The sequence below is a fragment of the Danio rerio genome, chromosome 2, assembly GCF_052040795.2.
Source record: "Danio rerio strain M-AB ecotype USA chromosome 2, GRCz13ab, whole genome shotgun sequence".
Classification (NCBI taxonomy): Eukaryota; Metazoa; Chordata; class Actinopteri; order Cypriniformes; family Danionidae; genus Danio; species Danio rerio.
The window spans coordinates 6,879,785-6,902,425 of NC_141022.1; the positions used below are offsets into that span (position 1 = coordinate 6,879,785).

At 36.9% G+C, this 22,641-nt stretch overlaps 1 protein-coding gene across 4 annotated transcripts in view; it reads right to left on the reverse strand.

The window, feature by feature from the left end:
• Positions 1-52: 52 nt before the first annotated feature.
• Positions 53-22,641, reverse strand: part of ipo13a (importin 13a) — a 32,958-nt gene continuing 10,369 nt past the window's right edge. The window contains exons 4-21 of one of the 4 annotated variants that reach the window (XM_087240382.1): positions 22,160-22,300; positions 21,883-22,024; positions 20,628-20,794; positions 20,022-20,142; positions 19,288-19,435; positions 17,606-17,787; positions 17,490-17,516; positions 13,617-13,751; positions 11,413-11,553; positions 11,049-11,129; positions 10,529-10,666; positions 10,338-10,434; positions 7,876-7,928; positions 7,651-7,717; positions 7,512-7,570; positions 7,314-7,403; positions 4,093-4,274; positions 53-2,755 (exon numbers count right to left, since the gene is read on the reverse strand). In XM_087240382.1, the coding sequence (XP_087096508.1) occupies positions 2,659-2,755; positions 4,093-4,274; positions 7,314-7,403; positions 7,512-7,570; positions 7,651-7,717; positions 7,876-7,928; positions 10,338-10,434; positions 10,529-10,666; positions 11,049-11,129; positions 11,413-11,553; positions 13,617-13,751; positions 17,490-17,516; positions 17,606-17,787; positions 19,288-19,435; positions 20,022-20,142; positions 20,628-20,794; positions 21,883-22,024; positions 22,160-22,300 (2,068 nt within the window). In that variant the 3' untranslated portion in view covers positions 53-2,658. Of the gene's footprint in view, positions 2,756-3,624; positions 3,983-4,092; positions 4,275-7,313; positions 7,404-7,511; positions 7,571-7,650; positions 7,718-7,875; positions 7,929-10,337; positions 10,435-10,528; positions 10,667-11,048; positions 11,130-11,412; positions 11,554-13,616; positions 13,752-17,489; positions 17,517-17,605; positions 18,044-19,287; positions 19,436-20,021; positions 20,143-20,627; positions 20,795-21,882; positions 22,025-22,159; positions 22,301-22,641 lie in introns of those variants that run through there. The other 3 variants (XR_015478180.1, XR_015478181.1, XM_087240383.1) reach the window with 3 other exon arrangements.

A 22,641-nucleotide genomic window follows, 5' to 3' on the forward strand; every position in this document is an offset into this window, starting at 1 on the left:
TTAGAATCATAAAAAACATTTCTTTTAAAGAATGCAATAAAAATAACAATAATTTCTCATGGATGATGATGATTTATGGTTTAAACAAAATACGGCTGTGTTTTTAAAAAAAAACTCAAGCTAATTTTTCTTACTGTGAAATCCTTAGACAATCCACTTCTCGTTTTCCACTTTAAATTCACTACTGGCGTTTAGTTATCATGCGAAGGCATTTTACATCATGTGCAATAAGTCAGTCAGAGGTCAGCCAAGAACATGTATAACATGATCAGAGTTTTTAATGAAAAAATTGTAATTATTTCTGTTTCAAAGATACACCACCCCATTTGATAAAACGTGCGTAAACCCCCCTGGCAGCCCATAGGCTTGTTTTATAAAGGATTTAAGCTGTTTGTTTGTTTTTTAGCTTAAACAAAAAAGGCCTCTACCAAACCACATTACACAGCACTGAAGAGCCAGGATAACATTTAAAACTTCTCAGACTGTGTTTGGATGAAAGTATGACACTAAAAGTGGCTTGAGGGTGTTTTAATTATGAGGTAATTACATTTATTTGGGAAATCTATTTCTTTATGACTTTGTTATTTTAGTGAACGTTCAAAAATCTCACACAGAACCAGTTCTAGAGTTCGACAAACCCTTAAAATGTCAAAGTTATCATCGAATTCACAGCCCTAAAACTAAGCAAACTATGTAGATAATACGGCTTTTATAAAGCAAACAATGTTCTGATGGATATTCTAAAACTAAATATTTTCTCTGAAAACAAGACAAACAAGTGACAACGCTACAGAGCTGTGGCAAAAAAAAATTGAGTAAATGATTTTGCATTGCTATTCCCTCTTGAATGGATTAGCGTTGTATGCTTAACCAACAGCTGTACTCTGCTTGCATCCAATTCCTTACAAACACCACTTAAACTTAAAAAAATCATTGATACAACTAAGAAAGATTTTTATTATGCATTAAAAAAGATTATATTTTGGTTTTGGGGTTTTCCAACAACAGGCTGATATGTATGCAAGGTCAAAAACACTTTCATTGTCTTGTAATATGCATTTATTTTTACCTCTTTATCCCAACGACTCCAATATGATTTGTTCAGCGATTCATGTTTTCCAAACCCCTCCTTTGCATGGTTATCAACCCGGTCTGTTGTGTTTGGTCCACTTGGTTTAGCGTGAGACAGAAAGAAATGCCCAACTAGCAGCCAGTTGTGGAGCAGAGTATGTGTGAGCCCAATGCAGTTGTGCAAGCAGCACCAGCATACTGCTCAATTCTTAACCAGAACCCCAAGTGATGGCAATGACATGCATTAATCAGTATTAATCGTCACAGTGGCAAAAATTGAACGATTTTAATAAATTGACAGTGGTACGCATGTGCAAGAACAGCAGATTGTGGCTATAGCAATGACAAATGTCAGAGGGTCGCTAGCTTAAAAGCAAATTTAAATCGGTTAAGAAAGCGTCACATGTTGTGTTTTTCACGTGCTTTTAGACATAAGATGATCAATCATTTTACACACGATACACTTGCTGATTTCAAAAAAAGCCAATTTATATGACTTAACTGAACACACAAGCACTCTTCCTCATGAACATTTAGGCATGCAGTTTAAGGCTAGCCTAGCTCGCCATCTGCTGTTGAAAATAGCCTAGAGCGCCATCTGCTGTTTAAAACTAGCCTAGAGCGCCATCTGCTGCTATAAACTAGCATAGAGCGCCATCTGCTGTTTAAAACTAGCCTAGAGCGCCATCTGCTGCTATAAACTAGCATAGAGCGCCATCTGCTGTTTAAAACTAGCCTAGAGCGCCATCTGCTGCTATAAACTAGCATAGAGCGCCATCTGCTGTTTAAAACTAGCCTAAAGCGCCATCTGCTGTTATAAACTAGCATAGAGCGCCGTCTGCTGTTAAAAACTAGCCTAGAGCGCCGTCTATTATTAAAAACTTGCCTAGATCACCTTCTGCTGTTAAAAACTAGCATAGAGCGCTATTAAAAACTGGCCTAAAGCACCATCTGCTGTTAAAAACTGGCATAAAGCGCTATTAAAAAACAAGCCTAAAGCGCCATCTGCTGTTATAAACTAGCATAGAGCGCCATCTGCTCTATAAAACTAGCCTAGAGCGCCATATACTTTTTAAAACTAGCCTAGAGTGCCACCTGTAGTTATAAACTAGCCTAGAGTGCCGTCTGTTGTTAAAAGCTAGCCTAGAGTGCCGTCTGCTGTTAAAAGCTAGCCTAGAGCGCCGTCTGCCGCTCAAAACTAACTTAAGGCGCCACTACTTAGACACTAGTCTAGATCACCATCTGCTGTTAAAAGCTAGCATAGAGTACAGTCTGCTATTTAAAACAGCTTAGACTCTATTCAAGAGAGAATAGTGATGCATTTTAAAAATCTCAGAATGGAGGCAGGATCCATTTCACAAAGATTTTTAGCCTCAGCTCTAACTTGTACAGATCTGTCGTGGTGTTTACATAAGATTTCACAGTGTTATATAAATCCAAGTTGAAGCCAATTATTTCAACCATACAGATTGCGTCTAGTTCTCCACTTAATAAAGTGGCTTGACTCAATTTAAAACAAATAATCCCCCCCAATACCAAAGCAATGAAGGAGCAAAGATCATCCTGGCTCCTCCTTGAAGAGTGTGCTCAGTAGTTTGCTGCATATTCGGTCCCCTGTAGTCCTCGACTCAACAGAGCAAACTCTTTCACAATGTCCTTCATCTGTCGCTTGCTCACTTGTTCCCTGAGTGAACAGTTCAGAAGAAAAAATAAGCGTAAACGTGTTTAAATTGATAGTTCACCACAAGATGGGGCCAATCAGTCAAGAACAAGACAGACAAGCATATAAATATGGATGCGAACGCATTTACTGGCAGCCAGGATGATTTGAAGCACCCGATTCGAAATAAGCCTGTGTTATTCAGTGGTTGTTATCTAGGAAAATAGCAAAAGACCAATCAGAATCAAGTATTCCAGACAGCCAAGTAATAATATGTGTTAATGTGTTTAGTAAAGGATAAAGTACATCCAGGCGTCAGGCTGTTGTATAAAACTGAAGGACTTTGTTCTGCAAAAACAACCGCCTGGATGTATTTTGTCTCATGGCTACTTGCCACAAAATGAAAAAAAAAAAAAAGCAAACAAAACATTGTTCTGAGCTTTTGATTATTTCTTCAAAGGCACAGCTGACAAAAACGAAAAGGTAGAATGGAGCATACACCAACCTACATATTATTCAGAGACAAAATGGCGCCAAACAGTCAAACCCAAGACAGACAAACTTATAAAAATGAATGTTAACACATTTACTGACAGTCAAGATGATTCGAAGTACCCAGTTTGAAATAAGCATGTGTTATTCAGTGGTTGTTATCAAGGAATAACATACTTTGGAATAGCAACCAACCAATCAGAATCAAGTATTACAGACAGCCAAGTAATAATATGTGTTAAGTAAAGGATAAAGTACATCCAGGCGTCAGGCTGTTGTATAAGACAGAAGGACTTTATTCTGCGAAAACAACCGCCTGGATGTATTTTTCTTATTCTTACATGGCTACTTGCCACTTAATGTAAAAATTAAACCTAAAACATTGTTCCTAGTCATAATAGTTTCAATTATTTAATTAAGGGCAAAGCTGACAGAAACGAGAAGGGTGAATGGAGCATACACTAACCTACATATTTTTCAGTCACAAGACAGCGCCAATCAACAACATGACAGACAAGCATATAAATATGGATGTGAACATATTTACTTACAGTCAAGATGTTTCAAAGTTAACATTGTTTACTTAGCTGTGATAGTTTATTAATTATTTAATTAAAGGCAAAGCTTAGGGTGAATGGAGCATACACTAACATACATATTATACAAAATATAAATATGAATGTGAAAGTATTCACTGACGGTCAAGATGATTCGAAGTACCCAGTTCAGAATAAGCCTGTGTTATTCAGCAGTTGTTATCTGGGAATAACATGCCATGCAATAGTGTCCGATCAATCAAAATCAAGTATTCCTGACAGTCATGTAATAATATGTGTTAATGTGTGCTAATGATCATGCTGTGTTCAAACCTGAGGATCTGCTGGCAGAAGTGCTCTTTGTGTTCAGCGGTGAGATGTGAGCTGGGGAAACCGGAGGGCAGAAGAGCGTCTCTGAGCCACAGAGTCAGAACACTGGGACAGTTTCTGCTCACTGAGAACAAGACCTCTGCTAAAAGCTCTGCCAGACTGCGAGGACTCTGACCCCCGATGGCCTGCAGTGGACAAACACACCAATTCTTATGTGCTTCAGTCTTTACATATGAGGTAAAGATGTTCTCAAAGCACTGCCATCTGATTTTTCAAGTTTAAACAATAATAATAATACGTTTATTTTATATAGCGTCTTTCCAGTGCTCAAGGATGCCTTACAACAGGTAGAAAAACAAACAGAACAGAAACAGAACATATAGAAACAACATCTACAAGGCTTAATGGTTGCAAATAGTTTTTAAGAAGAGACTTGAACAAAAAGAAAAGGTAAACATTTTCTGAAAATTGGATGCATTTATGCAAGATATAATAATTTATTATCATTTTTTAAACATGTGTGACTGAAAGACAATCACTTTAAGACAGTACATCTAAAAATAAAAACTCTGTCATCGTTTTTCTGTCATCCTTTCCAATGCATTACTTTTCTATTGTTTTTTTAATGTAAACACATGCTTGATGTGTTTTTTTTATGTAATTTATGTAATTTCAATGATTTTTCATGCATTTTAGAAATTTTTTTGTTTGTTTTGGCCAAATTTTTATGTAAACAAAAAGAAATTCATGAGCAAATGATTCAATGACTCAGGGGCCGGTCAAACAAAACAAGTATTTGTTTTGCAATACACTACTTTTTTAATGCGTTATTGTTTTTCAATGCGTTACTTTTCTAATGTTTTTCAATGCAAACTCCCACTTGATGGATGTGTGATCGTTACGTTTGCCTCTTTTATCTTTTGACATGAGCGCCAAATTTTTTAGACACTGTGTCAAATTAAAAGATCTTCAACTTTTACAGCAGTGCTGCTCATTACTGTCAGTTCCACAGCAGTGAATCAATTCAGAGCTGGGAGGTGGGACAATTGTTTCGGTTTACAGGCGCTCATTTGATAAAGTCTATATAGGATACAGCTGAGGATACATCAATGTAGCATCATTTTTGTGACACTGTACAACAATACTTAATATTTTTACAGTACTGTAACGGTTGGGTTTACGTTGGGGTAGACATAAAAAAAATGTATTGGGTAATTTAATAGATAACATAAAAAATACTCTATACAACTACTGTTTTTACATTACTGTAATGGTTCGGTTTAGGGTTGGGGTGGACGTTAATAAAATTAAATTTATTGGGTAATTTTATAAATAACATAAATTATATTCGCTAACTTCCGGCCACAAACATATCTGATTCAGCAACAACCCACTCAGTAGCTCTGTTCGGATACCCTCGTGCTTTATGCTGTGGTTTTCTGAAGCATTTTTAGAAGCAAAGACACGTTCGGTGTAAATGAGCCGTTAAGGTTATTGCACACTGAATATGTCCATAATTTTTGCACGTTAAAAAAAAATTTCGGCCTCACATTGTGTCATATCGACACATTAGGCCCTATCATACACCCGGTGCAATGTGGCACTAGGCGCGATGCAATTGTTATTTGCTTGTTTCAGCTTGGCAAGAGTCGTTTTGACCTTTTGCACCTCGCTGTTTAAATAGCAAATGTATTTGCGCTCATTTGTGCGCCCATAGGTGTTCTGGTCTAAAAAAGGAGGTGTGTTGAGGCACATTGATGGCACGTAATAGACTGTTAAATAGACCAGAACAAAGTCCAGCGCAGAGCGTGTCAGTTGTGCGCCTATTGTACAGCAATATGCAAATATCTTTACATATGAAATAGTATTAAAATATTAAGGATATATATAGGATATAATAAAAATATACATAGGATAAAAATATAAAGGATTAAAATATTACAAAACATATTAATTTCTAGCCTAATTAAATATAAAAAACAAACTTTCATGCCTTCTTCATCTCGAGAGTTTTTTTTTTTTGTTTATTCACGACAATTTTCTTTTGTATAATGTTATTATTATTATCAGTATTATTTATTATATGCATATTTATATTTGTTTTGTTAAAAACAAGCTTAGATTTGTTCACTTTTTAGGTTTTAGACCATATGGGGCACAGCATGTGTTTTAAGATATTACTCAGTTTTCTGAGCACACTTCGTTATTATTGTTCATTTACTCATTTGCAGGAAATTAGAACTGAATTTTGAAATAGTTTTGAAACTAATATTTGCGCTTAACAAAGTTAATTATTTATAGGCTAATGAATGTCTGTGCGTACAACATGTTTCCCTATCCACGAGAGCGAATGTGAAAGTAAATATTGAGGAGGCTCATCTCTCATTCTCGCGCTGTAGATGCTCTGTTTAACTGTTCAGCGCTTTTAATGCGTTGTTTAACGCTCAGTTTTTCCACTTACAAAGTCTTTCATGTAAATAGCAAATGCGCTATGGTGCGACGCAACTGACTCTTAAGGGGAATGGGAGGTGACACTCTGATTGGTTTATTCTCAAAACACACCTACAACTGAATAAGCTCAACCCTGTTAGACCATGCGCCATGGCGCAAATCAGATGTTTCCATCCCTAAAATAGCAAAAGTGGATTCCGACACCCCCTTACCGCATTTGCACCCTGCACTTTGCGCATGGATCATCAAAATAGAGTTCATTGTCTCCAAAACTTATGTCCCTCATAAAAAATTTGAATTTACGCATCTGAAAAGGCATTTTGACAATTCAGGGCCACCATATAACCAAAGGCAAAATCTAAAATAACATTAGAGATACTAATCCATTTGATCTCACAACACAAAGCCCTTTATGATATGCAAAGTATGGAATATAAAGACATGAGATACAAGACTTACAAAGTCTTACAAAGACGGTTGTGGCAGGTGATTGCGGAACAGCTTAGAAACCATAATGATACATACTGATTTCAGATTAAAAGGTATGTGAAAGATTATAATTAATATGCATTGTACTCGGTGTGTTTAATCTGTCACTTCTGAACTAACTTAATCAGTGTGACCAAACAAATCAATAACACACTAATAAAATTCAGCTGTCGTTTACAATCAATGCAACTGAAAAATCCCAAACACTAATCTGTCTGAAGGCGCTGATTTTTGTCTGTAAGTGATTTGCTGATGGATAGAATGAGCATGCGGAAACATCTGACCTCCAGCAGGGTCTGCAGGAGCAGTTTGCCATCCTCCTGTAGCACATCTCTGACTGTAGGAAGATCCTCATAATGAGAGATCAGCTCCGTCTGTGCAGAACATCAGTCTGAACTAATAACACTAATAAAACAAACACTGAAAAAAAAGAGTTTATCTCCATGTATGTTCTGTGGTTATTGTTTTTGTACAGTACTTACAAACAGCAGGCAGGTTGCTTTCAGCGTTGGAGTTTCAGGAAATTTGAAAGATAAGATTCCTACGACACAGACAGTTAATGAACGGATCAATATAAAATAATGTTGGGGTTGATTGAATGTCTGATGACGTGACGCTCACCACAGTAGAAAACAGCTTTGATATCAAGATGGTCTGAAAGATAAAGGTCTGCCTTTCTTTTCAAAACCTGGAAAGACATTAGAGGTCATCTTTCCAAAAGAGCTCTAAAAAAGTAGTACATAGTATAAAATGATAGATAATTTAGAGAAATGAAAGTAAAATATGCTGCATATATAATGTATGCAAATATTCAGACTAGTGTCAAACAAATGGTAGCGCCCCGACCTGAGTGTGAAGCTGCATGAATGACTCCACCACATCTGGATGATCTCTAGAGCCTACAAAAACATTTACACATGGTTAGAATCACTCTAAAGATAAACATTAAAGGGCACCTATGATGAAAATCATCTTTAGTAAGCTGTTTGGACAAAACTGTGTAATTATAGTGTGTCCATGGTCATATTAGAGTGATATAAACCCAACAAGTCTTGTTTTTAAAATTTACTGATCTTAAAATAGGACTCACATCCCAGAGATTTTGAGGCCCACCACAATGTGATGTAGGAGTGCGCTTTTCCCCGCCCACCGAATTGATTGACAGGTGCCATGTTTCTATGGTAATATGTATACGCTTGTTTACAGAACAATTTTTTTGCAAATAAACTGGGATTAAAACATATGTTACATCTCTCTGTGAAAAGCTGCACCTCAATAATGAATTTAAAATGATCAATTATTATCAATAATTAAAGTTTAAACCGTTTTTAAAACAGAGCATGTTTGTAATAAAGACAGTAAAATCGCTGTAATTCTTAATTTTTCGCTATAATCACCACGGCCACATGTGTGTGTGTGTGTATGTGTAGTTGTGTGTGTGTGTCTCATCATTTCAGAAAGGCTTGAATAAACTCCACCACAAATACATCAAATAAACTTGCGTAGTACTTTGGACTAATGAGCTGTATTTCAACTTCATCCGAGTCTGTCTTTGACGGCTGTTTATATGAAGTAACACATGAGAAGCAGACAAGAACGTCGAAGAAGTGGGCGGGAAGAAGCAGCTCATTTGCATTTAAAGCCACAGGCTACAAAAACAGCTACATTATCGTCGGACAGCAAAATGGGCAGATTCTACATTATATATTAAATAATCCGATAGGTATTTGGAGTTGAAACTTTACAGATACATTCTGGAGGCACCAAAAGCTTATCTGACATCCTGTAAAAGGGGTAAAATAGGTGCCCTTTAAAATAAAAAATAAAAAAACGATTGTGCAGTTTTAATCTTGAACAATTTTTACATTTTTGAGACTAGATTGTGATCTCAACATTGCAACCACTGTTTCTCAAAGCAAGTCGTATAGCTTTTTGTTAAATTATAATTTGTTTAAATATTTTCAAAGTAACATTTCTTTAAAAAAATGTTTAAATGTTAGCATGTCACATCATTACACTAATGTAAAGACATTTTAATGTTGATAGAATTTTTTTTAGCACATTAATATACTGCGATGTGTTAAGGTGCATTGTTGGCGCGTTGCTATTTTGAGGAACTGAAATAGACTGCGCCATGGACCAACTAAAAGCAGGTCTATAGTCCAGCGCAGAGTGTGAGCCTATGCAGGTCCAAACGCTTTCACATTGCTTAATACACACAGGATGTACATCAATACACAAATATCTTTACATATGGAAAAATTAAAGGATTAAATGTTAATCAAAAATGATTATTTTCTACATAAATATAAAGAAACACTACCTCCATGCTTTCATCTCGTTGGGGCTTTTTTCAATTTACTCATGACAATTTGCATTTGTATAATGTTATTAATATTAGCAGTATTATTTATTATAGGTATATTTGTATTTGTTTTAATAAAAACAAGCTTAGATTTGTCCACCTGTTGGGTTTTGGAGACGTTTTTATCACCCTAAAGGGCTTAAGAACAGGACGTGTGTTTGCATCATATACGTTTTTTTGACCTCACTTTATTATTTTTGACCATTTATTTGTTTGGTGGAAATTAGAGCTGAATTTAGAAATAGTTTTATAAACACACTTAACAAATGAAATTAAATATGTAGGGTAATGAATGTCTTCAGTGGAGTGTGTACAACACTGTTTCCTTATGCACCAAAGTAAAGGAGTAAAAGTAAATTAAAGCGGACAAATGAAGGAGGCTCGTTCTTTATCCTCATGCTGCAGATGGTCTGATTAACTGTTTTCTCAATAGCCATTTATTCGTCAGGTATGGCAACCGAAATCCAACGTCTGATTCATGTCATAGAGGTGACGTCCACACAACGTTGATATTTGGTTGTTTTTAAAATGCATTGGAAAGTGACCAAAATGCAACGTCTGTGCGACATTGGACATTGATGTCAGTCTGACGTTGGGTTCTGACATCAACACGATTTTCTTTCCACCCAAAATGCAACTTCCCACGACGTTGGGGTAAAACACCAATCTGATGTCATATTGATGTCCTGTGCCTGCTGGGAACCTTATTTAAACTTTATTAATGATAAAAGTTATTTGCTTGTAAAGATGATCATAATGAACAAACTGTGTAAGGATGTGTAGCCACAATGCATATGGGTTTTTGTCAAAGGAACCAACGTAATGCAAAATTCTGGGTTGGAATATAAGAACATGTTGTCACCATAAATGATTGAACACTTCGAACGCAGAACAAATATAAAAATACATGTTGATCTGTTAATAGGAACTCTAAATCTCTTACCAAGCTGAAAAATGGACATGGTGATGTTGGTAATCAGCTCTAAAAGAGCAGTGATTGGAGAAAAGAGATCCTTCTCACAGGCAAATATGTGAACTAACTAGAGGGGAATGTGAAAAGAAATGACACTTAAAACACTAGAAATTAAGCAAACAGGAAATATTTGTGCTCTGTATTTCAGACTGTCTCTTTACCTGTCGTGTGAGGTCTAAAGCTGAGGCTTGTGGGTAAGCGCTAAACATCTGTCCAATGAGCTCGCAGAGCTGAGTCACCAGTGGTGCAAAATCATGAATAAGAGTCTTCAGTGACTTCTCAAACCCAGCACACACCGCCTGAGAGGAGGAGAGAGAAGAGTGAATCATTCACATAATCACACACACATTCCTCATATAGAAATCTGATACAGGGAAATATATGCAAATGACATATATGACATACAGGTTCACACTTGGATTTCACATACAGTTGAAGTCAGAATTATTAGCCCCCTTTTGATTTTTATTTTCTTTTTTAAATAATAAAAAATAAAAAGTAATAATAATAAAAAAATTAAGTACCTCTAGTAAAAACTGCAGTAAACTTTGCCTTTTTACATATAATCGAAATAATAAATGTATGTCTACAGTATATTGTAAATAAATAAAAATTAAGCTCCCCCAAATGTATACTTCAAAATGCACATTAAAACAGGGCGATGGAAACCCAAGCACTGACCTCCACCACTTCAGGATCACTCAGCCACTTGTTGAGGACAGTCTGGATCAGAGGGAAGGCCTGCTGCAGGACAACCACCACCTAAAAACAACCACAACCGCTGAGAAACCATACATTTACTCATTTATCCAAAAGTGACTTAGAAGTGAGGATAAGAAGAGAGATAGAAGTGAGGTGTGGTTATTTATTCATTTTTCCTCATACGGAGAAGATAGAGTGTGTGCTACAGCTGGTTTGTCAAGCCCACTTAGAATTGCATGGAGTGTTGGTAATAAAAAAAGTGTCTGGTGCATTTGAAGAGAGTTGGTCTTGTTTGATTTAAAGCTGCTTGCTAATAAATAAACAAACTGATGGGTTTTCATACCGGGTTGTTGTCGAGTGGCTGTGTTTGGACATGCCTCATCACCTCCAGTCGTTCACTTTGCTTGTTTAGGTCAAATGTGGAGAAGAGATTGGAAAGCAGTCCAAGGATGTGGACTATAAGAAGCTTATTAGCAGAGCTGGGCTGCATCAAAGAAAACAGAAAGAAAGTAGAAATACTGAGTAAAAAGCAACAGTTTTTCTCTGCTTATATGCAGTTGAAGTCATAATGATTCGTCCTCTTGTGATTTTTTTATTCAAATATTTTCCAGAGCAGGAATTTTTCACAGTATGTCTGATAATATTTTTTCTTCTGGAGAAAGTCTTGTTTGTTTGTTTTCGGCTAGAATAAATTCAGTTTTTAATTTTTTAAAATCATTTTAGGGTCAATATTATTAGCCCCTTTACGCTATATATTTTTTCGATTGTCTACAGAACAAACCATCTGTCACAATCATCAGCGATCTAAACACCATAGATCGCTGGAAAACATGCACAATTGCTAACGGACTACAAATCTGCCATTTTATGGACTACAACTTCATACATGCACTCCGCTCACACACGTTCATGATCCTGACTAATTGCATACACACCACCAGAGGACTGTCAAGGACTGATTACACACACTATTTAAGCAGCACTAACACTCACTCTAGTTGCTGAGTCTTGTTTTCTGTTAAGTGACATTGCAACGCGTTTCCTTTATCTTGCTTTGCAGTGTTTTGATCCTCGCCTATTTGTCCCTGTCTGCCGCCTGCCTTCTGACCACTCGCCTGTTACTTTGACTACGTTTCTGGATTGCCTGCATACATCTGTTTACCCCTGTGTTGGCCATTGCTTACCTGACCTCCCTTATAAACCTGCATTTGGATCCGCACCCCTGTTGTTAGTGTCACAACACTGTTACACCATCGTTATACAATGACTTGTCTAATTACCCCAACGTGCCTAATTAACCTAGCCTTTTAATGTCTTGAAGCATATCTAGACAAATATTATGTACTTAATCGTGGTAAAGATGAAAGAAATCAGTCATTAGAAATGAGTTATTAGGGGAAAATTAGGTTAAAAAATTATATTTAGGGACATTTTGTCTTCTCTATATCTATTTTGACTGTCTCTGCCTCCTGAATCTTAAATTTAGCTTCAAAATTCATAAAATAATTAAGTCTAATATTTAAATTTATTTGTAACTGCATTTTTTTAATTCTATACTAAAACATTAGGTGAAAAAGCATTACTATGTAATGAAATAAATACGTTTTTATATTTTCCTTTCCTTGGTGACATTTTGCTTGTAAAAATCTAGTCATTTCAATAACAATCCGTTTAATCCGCAGTGAAAAAAACTCCTAACGTAGTTTGTTGTGGTGCTGACTCTACACTGTAAAAAATATCAGTAAGTTAGCAGTTTTTTTGCGACTGACGTTTTTATTTAATTTTTTTCCCCCTATTATTTATGCTTTTGAATTGCATTACGGGACCTTAATCTTTCTTCCAACAACTTTTGACCTTGAAAAGTTGAAAAGGTGAATTTTATGAACATTTTTAATAGTTTAAAGTGATATATTGTCTGGGTTGGTGTTGTATATTATGCTACACAAACCTTGCAATAAGCTACCAGTACACTTTCTGTTATTTTACAGACTTGTTTCTCTGTATATCATACTATTTTAACCTACTAAATTGTCAATAAAAGTCACTTTGTTGAACTGCAGAGATGAATTTTCAACATCAGAATTCGACAAAGCAGAGATCAACACCTCATAATGCAATTCACAACCGTAAATAATCGAAAAACACAAAATACGGAAACTTTTAATTAAAAGATTTCTTTTACAGTGTAAGGGTAATATTGCCTATAGTGAACATGCACCCTGATCTAATATAAAAGATATAGGCAAATTTGTTTTTTTAAAGGTTTTTGCCAGAAAAAAAAATACTTGGAGCTTTATATTATTACAGTTAAACAAAATTATTGGTTCCTTTTCTGAACTTTAAATCTCTCAGGATCATTGCTGTCTATGGTGAATGAGAGAGCTCTCTGATTTCATCTAAACTACCTTAATTTGTGTTCTGAATATGAACAAAGGTCTGAAACGACATGAACATTAGTAATTAATAACAGCATTTAAATTTTTGGATGATCTATCCCTTTAAACGGATTACATGAAGTATACAGTGATTTGGTTTGTTGGTCCTCACCGGTTCACTGGCCAGTTTCTCCAGCTGTTGGATGTGAGGGGTGACCAGAGAGAGCAGCTTCCCTAGAATCTCTTCACGGGGCAGGGCTGAGAGCAGAAAACCTAGAGCCTGCATTATCCACATGCATTGAGGACTCTGTGATAAGCAGATCAAATGCAATTCAATTAATTCAAATGAATTGAAAAATTTACACTACTCATAAAAAGTCCATAAGTAAAAGATATGTGCATTTAAAAACATCAAAGAAACAAAATTAAAGAAACTTTTGCTATGTTTGTAAAGAGCTTTGAGATGCTACTTTTAAAGACACTATATGAAATGACGTTTATTATTAATTTTGTTTTAAAAATAAATCTCTGATCGTAAAATTGATAGTATTGCTAAATATAATTACAATTAATATTAGAAAACAGTTTTAATATATTTTCAAATGTATTCTTTTTTGACAACGCTCAATCATTTTTAAAATTTTATTATTTTAGTCTAAATGGTCAAAAACTAAAAAAAATTGCTAGACCATCTCAGGGTAAACTACAAAAATATAATTTTGTAGTGAGTCTGAAAAAAATGTGAGTCTTTGAATAGGCATTACAGATAAAACCACGCTTTAAATGTAAGCTTTTGATAAATAATAGCTTGATCTAAGCATAAAATCTACTTTTTTCAATGAACAGAACATTTAAGGCTTTAGTAAAGTGTTTAAATTTGTGCATTTGCTTAAAGAAATGATCATGAATGTAGACTATGTTCACAAAAAACTAAGTAAGATTTAAATTAACCAATGAATCTAAACTCCCCAAAAAGTGCATAATCAATGTTCTAACTCAAAAATGTGTACGTCTTCATAAAAAGATAAATAATACAAATAAAAATAAGTAACCAACTTTATTTTTCAAAGTGCTTGGATGGTTAAAGGTGCAGTATTTCATTTTGACACCCATTGGTTAAACTAGGTATTGCACTCCTGGATCAAAAATGCAAGCGCAGGTTGCCAGATTGAGGACAGGAGCGAGTGATTTAAACCGTGTTCTAAATAAAAGCAACGACACCCGATAGAAGGAATAAAAGGAGTTTTCGTCCTAACCAACACCACAAATATATATATTAGAAACGGCTTCTGTTTCTCACAGGTGAACAACAGAAAACTATGACAATGATCACATCAGGTACACCATGTGTGCTTTATTCAGTGTAAAATGCTAAAAATGTGAGTTTGAATGCCATTTTACTTGACATTTACTGCCACATACTGAAAGCAGCAGCAGATATAATTGGCTAAACTGGCATTCAATTCAATTCAATTAAATTCAATTCAGCTTTATTTGTATAGCGCTTTTACAATGTAGATTGTGTCAAAGCAGCTTCACATAAATGGTCATAGTAACTGGATCAGGTTAGTTCAGTTTTTAGTGTTTAAGTTCAGTTCAGTTTAGCTCAGTTCAGTGTGGTTTAAAATCATTACTGAAAGTCCAAACACTGAACAGCAAATTCATCGATGCGCAGCTCTACCGATCCGGAACTATGCAAGCCAGTGGCGACAGCGGAGAGGGAAAAAAAACTTCACCGATAGGAGAGTGAAGAAAAAAACCTCGAGAGAAACAGACTCAGTTGGGCACGACCATTTTAATTTCTCCGCTGGCCAAAAGTCTTGTGCAGAGCTGCAGTCTCAGCGGTGGAGGCTGGAAGCTGGCCCCAGCGAAGACTCTGTCTGTCCCTTCAGCATAACTGGAATCAGTCTCATACTCTCCACTCCCCCATTTGACAGATTAAAATTACCAAAAATAAGAGCGTTCCAACACGGAAAGCACATTTTTCAAAGCAGAATATCTGACTTCAGCATTGTTTTTCACTTGTTGAAAAACAAATTGATAAAATGTTATCACACTGATAAAATGTTCACTTGTCATATTTCTTAAATATCTGCAAACATATTATGGTATTTTTATGCTTTAGAGGAGTCAATGGCCCAATTCCAATTCTACCCCTTAACCCTTCCCCTTCACGTTTTGCGTGTTCACGTGAAGGGGTAGGGGTGTCCCAATTCTCTTTAGCTTGAAGGCGTAGGGCTAAAGCAGGTCGCACTCCAGAAGCGCCGCTTGGTGACGCAAAGCATCACGCCAGGAAGCGTCATGCATTTTAGAATTCTAAACATGGGTTTCTATCAGGGTACACAACCATGACTCAGGACACTGTTCATATTTTTGCCGCGCCACAGAGCGGCATTTGAATAGTTTCATTTTAAATAACATGTGAATGTGCACACCGTGTCGCGGCACAGAGCGCCGCATCCGGTGCGTGACGCCCTTCACTGTACATTCACACCGAAAGCGGCAAAAGCGTCAAAGTAGCCGGAAGTCATTAATTTTCAATGGGAGTCAGTGGCGGCAAGCGTCGAGGAGCAGCGCGGTGTGTTTTCGCCGGGGTGGGCGTTGAGGAGAGTTGAAATCAAGTCAACTTTATGATAATGAGCTACGACGCGTCTCATGCGACAATACAAAACAGTATTGCTGCTTCAGGATATTTCAGGCATATGGACAGATTGGATAATTAAGTGGAGCGAAGCCACACCACATGCAACTTGATCTTCCATTGTTAAATGAATTTCATGAAAAGTGGGCAACATTTTCACACTAGAAAGCATGTTTTATGCGGGAATGTAACTGATATGATAAGCTGCAACAGCTCCTTTAATTTTGAGATCAATATAGCGAGTTTTGACCCTCTCGCCGCCGGAGCTGAGGCAGACAATTCTATTTTTCTACAAAAATAGAATTGGGCCAAAAACTTACATACAGCACCTTTAAACATTAGACAATATAATCATATTTAATATCGTTATTAGTGTAATGCTGCATTCAAAGAGTTACTCGAAATGCGTCACTCGCTCTATATTACTTGAGATGTTTTCGTCTCACACAAATGTTTTGCTCAAGTCGAATTTTTTAAAAAAGTACTTCAAATCCTTAGAGTTGCAATAAATAAATGCTATGACAAGTCTGTTTTTTGTGCTTATATGAAGGTGTCTAGTGCATATGGACAGGAAAAGAGTGCATCACCTACATACAGGTGGTGTGTTTTTCGGTTTTGATTTTGTGAAAATAGCGATGTCATGCACATGTATCATGGTATTTGTAATGCTTGAAAATATTAATTTAATTTTTGAATGCAGAATACATAACTGAGATAATTTTGTGCATTTTTTTGCAAACATTGCACTGACATTGTACAGTTGGAAGTCAGAATTATTAGCTCCCTTTGAATTTTTTTCCATTCTAAATATTTCCCAAATGATGTTTAACAGAGCAAGGAATTTTTCCTAGTATGTCTGATAATATTTTTTCTTCTGGAGAAAGTCGTATTTGTTTTATTTTGGCTAGAATAAAAGCAGTTTTTAATTTTTTAAACACCATTTTAAGGACAATATTATTAGCCCCTTTAAGCTATGTATTTTTCGATAGTCTACAGGACAAACCATCATTATACAAGAACTTGCCTAATTACTCTAACCTGCCTAGTTAACCTAATTAACCTAGTTAAGCCTTTAAACGTCACTTTAAGCTGTATAGAAGTGTCTTGAAAAATATCTAGTCAAATATTATTTACTTTCATCATGAAAAAGATACAGTAAATCGGTGATTTGAAATGAGTTATTAAAACTATTATGTTTAGATATGTGTTCAATAAATCTTCTCTCCGTTAAACAGAAATTGGGGGAAAAAAATAAACAGGGGGTCTAATAATTCAGGTAGGCTAATAATTCTGACTTAAAATGTATGTAATCTACTCAAGCAAATACTTAATTTGCGTTTGGTGTAAACTCAGCATAACTTATAGCATTACCAAATATAATTAATACACAATTTCTGCACTTACTTTATGGATGTCTTTAACAAGCACCGCCTACAACCAAAAAAGATCAACGTGAGTTTTGTACATTAGTATGTTATATTGGTTTAATACAGCTGTTGTGGTGCTACAGCTTCTACAACCTGTGACACGACAATGATGTCATTGGCGTGAAGGTGCAGGTCATGTCGACACTCCCTGCAGATTCTCTTCAGAGCTGAGACACAAGCCACGGACAGATCCGGGTTCGAGAGACCCTGCAGGACCACCGGCAGGACATTTGCTAACATGGGCGAATGATCAGACAACCACTCGGCCAATGAGCCTGCAGGAAATGAGGACAGCAGGAGAGTTTAACCTCACCATTTGTGCAGACATAAAAATAAATGTTAATTTTAAAGAGTTTCATCCCATCTAAAAATAAATGATGCCATGCTTTACTCATCCACATGTGTTCATGACTTATTGTTATGATCAGCAGCAGTTAGCCCATGCAGGCTCCTGGAGAACGCTCCCTGTCATTCACCCGGACTACAAATCCCATGCTGTCCTGCAGTCACACACCTGTTTCAGTTCACCTCCTGATTACACACACACAGCTGTAGTTCATCATCACTGATTACATGGACTATATATACACCATTCACACACACATTCAGTGCTGAGTCTTGTTTCCTCAAGTGAACTTTTCAAATTGGTGTATTGAACAGAAGTACATCATTTCATAACTATAAATTTGCTATTTTTCGACTTAATTAAATGTAGTTTTGATGTCTTGGTCACACAATTTGGAGGACCGGTACAAATCGCCTCGGGGGCTAATTTCGGTCTGCGGGCCGCCAATTGAATAGCCCTGATCTAATGGGTCTCTGTCATCTTTAATGTGCGTGTTCGAGATTTCAGGTGGCTTTGGATGGAGGGGGAGGGGAGGGACTGTGTATCAAACATATTATGCTACCTCGTAAGCATTTAGGCAGATCACCTACTGCAGCTTTTACATTTTCCTTACACTTAATATTTACATTAAAATGTCAGCGATGATGTCTTAAATGTGTCGTTTTCAAAAACCTTGACCATTTTAATCATTCATTCATTCATTTTCTTTTCGGTTTAGTCTCTTTATTAATCTGGTGTCGCTACAGCTGATTGAACCGCCAACTTATCCAGCGCATGTTCTAAGCAGTGAATGACCTTCCAGCTGCAAACCATCTCTGGGAAACATCCACACACACTCATTTACACTCATACACTACGGACAATTTAGCCTACCCAATTCACCTGTACCACATGTCTTTGGACTGTGGGGGAAACCGAAGCACCCATAGGAAACCCACGTGAACACAGGGAGAACATGCAAATTCCACACATAAACGCCAACTGTTCCAGCCAAGGCTCGAACCAGCAACCTTCTTGCTGTGAGGCGACAGCTCTACCTGCTGCGCCACCGCGTCACCCCCCCATTTTAATCAGTCATGCTGAATTCAACACTGGTCATATTCAAATGTGGTTTCTGAAATGTTGATAACATACATTGTTTGTCATAGTTATTGTATAGATTTAACTTTAAGGTTTTAAAATTACAATTTTCCTTTTTTTTATTCAGTTTTTAAGCAGCACAGTACAGTTGTTGAAATAACACCATAAACCTTCAAGGATCTATGTTTGTATTTTAGTATTTTCCAGACCTTGAATTCATATGTCAAAAGTATGCCTATAAAAATGATTTGCTGTAATTTGAAGTGAACAAGATACCAATATTGTGCCAGTTCATTATCAGGACATATTAATGAACAATGAGTAATGAATATCTGCATAAGTCTAGTACCTATGGTGAACATGATGGTCTCGGCCAGCTGAATGTTGTTTGCTGTGATGAGAGGAATCAATCCGATCAGTCCTGGAATGACGTCCGAATAGCTGACATCTACGGTCTCAGCGATGGACTGAAAGCCAAACAGCAGAGTCTCTATATCCTCCACAACAGAGACGGGACAAAGAGGTGCAGTTTAATAGATTGCACAACATTTACAGTCCAAGATAGAATTATCTATTAGCCCCCGCCCCAATTTTTCCCCAATTTCTGTTTCTGATTTGTTTCAAGACATTACTAAAGCATAATAGTTTTAATAACTCATTTCTAATAACTGATTTCTTTTATCTTTGTCATTATGACACCATTTCACTAGAAATTTACATACTATTAAGATGCTAGTATTCAGCTTAAATTGACATTTAAAGGCTTAACTAGGCTTATTAGGCAAGTTAGGAAAATCATAGTATAACAGTGGGTTGTTCTGTAGACGATCGAAAAACTAAATATTGCTTAAGGGGGCTTGAATTATTGATCTTAAAATGGTTTTAAAAAATTAAAACTGCTTTTATAAATTTTATCAAGACTTTCTCCAGAGGAAAAAATATCATAGGAAATACTCTGAAAAATTCCTGAATCTGTAAACATACTTTGGGAAATATTTGAAAGAGAAAAATTCACAGGAGGGCGAATCATTTTGACTTCAACTGTACATTATACATAGACCATATTTGTGATTAAAGACTGACTTGCCATGAGGATGGATGTGTTGAGTTCGTCAGCAGTGTGCCTAGTTTATCGTACAGGTTTCTGAGGAGCTCTGGGCCCAGCAGCTCATATGTATACATCAGAGTATCTGAGATGTCAACCCTGAAATCCAATTAAACTCGCTTGTTATTGTATAATGATGCAAGTAAAACAAAAAAAAGATTGAACAGATCATTTATTCATTTTCTTTTCAGCTTAGTCCCTTTATTAATCTGGGGTCGCCATAGTGGAATGAACCACAAACTAATCCAGCATATGTTTTATGCAGCGGATGCCCTTTCAGCTGCAACCCAGTGCTGGGAAACACCCACATACACCCATTCGCACACATACAATTCGGATAATTTAGTTTACCCAATTCACCTATAGCTCATGTCTTTTGGGCTGTGGGGGATATCAGAGCACCCGGAGGAAACCCACACCAACACGGGGAGAACATGCAAACTCAGAAATGCCAACTGACCCAGCCGAGGCTTGAACTAGCGACAGGCGCCACCTTGCAGCCCATTGAATAGATTACGCCAAACATGGAACATAAAATGCACATCTCAAAGCACTTCACGGTAGCTTTAAAAAGTGAGCTGAACCTGTAGGTCCTGAACTGCTCTTTATCATCTGCAGACCATGCGGTAAAATCCTCGTCTCTGGGAAAACAGGCTTTCTGCAGCAGAACATCCACCAGCTGGAAGTACAGCGGCCTGTAGATCTGCAGGTACAGCGTCTGCCTCTCAGCATCCAGTGATGTTATATCATCCTTAAAAAACACAAATATCAACTACATGACTTAAAAATCTTGATGTTAACATTCAAAGCCATCCACAATCTTGCCCCTCCATATTTGTCTGCCCTCTTGCACATTTTTGCTCCTTCTCGCACCCTGCGATCTTCTTCCTCCCTCCACTTGTCTGTTCCCTCTTCTCGTCTTTCAACTATGGGCATCAGAGCATTTAGCCGCTCTGCTCCGAGGCTTTGGAACTCATTACCACCTGCCATCAGAAACATTGACTCCCTCACACTATTCAAATCAAGACTCAAAACCCACTTTTTTAAGATAACTTTTAACACTTAATTTTATCTGCCTTATTGCTGTGTATATTTTATTATTTCTCTTGTTGTTTTATTGCTCTTGTTGATTGTACAGTGCCCTTGAGTTGCTAGAAAGGCTCCTTTAAATAAAACGTATTAATATTTTTATTACACCACTAAGATAGTTTTCCTGGTTGAGAAGAGGTACAATATGTATTTTTGAGCTGATCAACAGTTGCAGTGCAAAAGAAGCTCAGTTTCTGGCTTTTATATGGAGTATAGTGTGTATGTGTGTGTGGTCATTTTACTATAGTTTTACCCGGTTACTAGTGTACTTTTTTGTTTACTTAAGTGTGTAAGTGGTTTAAGCATGTATAGAACTGAAAGTCTAAAGCAGGGGTGTCCAAAGTAGGTCCTGGAGGGTCGTGTCCAGCTGACTTTAGCTCCAACTTGCTAAGGATAAACTCACTTAATTTTGGCATTTTATTTCGTAAAACAAGCCACTATTTTTTGCTTTTCTGGAAGATGCTTTTTGATTTAAGAATTTGCAGATGTTTGGACTAGAAACAAAGTGAGAAAAGCATTTTTTGCAGTGTTACTAATCCTAGCTCTTCATATTCACTATACTAGCCTAAACCTGTGTTAACTTCCTAATTTGCATATTTGTGATGTCAGAGGCTTTCACTGAGAAATGTGATTTATTTATAGAAGGAATCTACCTTTATCAAATTCTTTAGGTTAATAAAGGCACTCACACAAGCCAAAGAGACACTGGTCGGCATCATGTTTCAGTGATGTTTCTGGGTGGACTTGTACCTGTAGGGTGTACCAAAATGTGAGCGTGAGGGAGCTGGAGGTCTCGTCCACTGGATAGTGTCCAGGTGTAGCAGTGCAGGACATAATCATGCTCACTAGAGCCTGAAAGCCCTGCCAGTGGTCCACCTTCTCCAGAAGAGTCCTGCGGAGATGAGAGGGACAGGAAAGGTGGTTTGGCCAAACAGACAAAATGATGAATTAGACCCAGGCCATGTGAGGTCATCTGAAGCTGTTATAAATGGGAGATTAATGATGCGTATGAGTCATTATGTCCAACCTGCAGTGCGTTTCTCCCAGAGCTACAGCAATGCGACAGATTCCATGTGACGTCTCCATGTCTCCATCCTGCACTGCTTTCTTCAGCTGCTCCTGAAGAGCCAGAACCTGAGGAACAACCTTCAGCAGACTGTCCACAAACCTCCACAACAAACACAGACAGTGCGAAAAATCAGTATAAATGATGAATCATGATTTCACGCTCCTAATTCTGTCCACCAGCGTCTACATTTAGCGATCAGATATATGGCAATATATGCAAATATTTTGTCATATATACTGTATAATACACACTCAAGGGCCACTTTACTAGGTACACCTTACTAGTACCAGGTTGGACCCCTATTGTCTTCAGAACGGTCTTAATCCTTCGTGGCATAGATTTAACAAGGTAATGGAGATTATCCTCAGAGATTTTACTCCATAATGACATGATAGCATCATGCAGATGCTGCAGATTTGTCGGCTGCACATCCATGATGA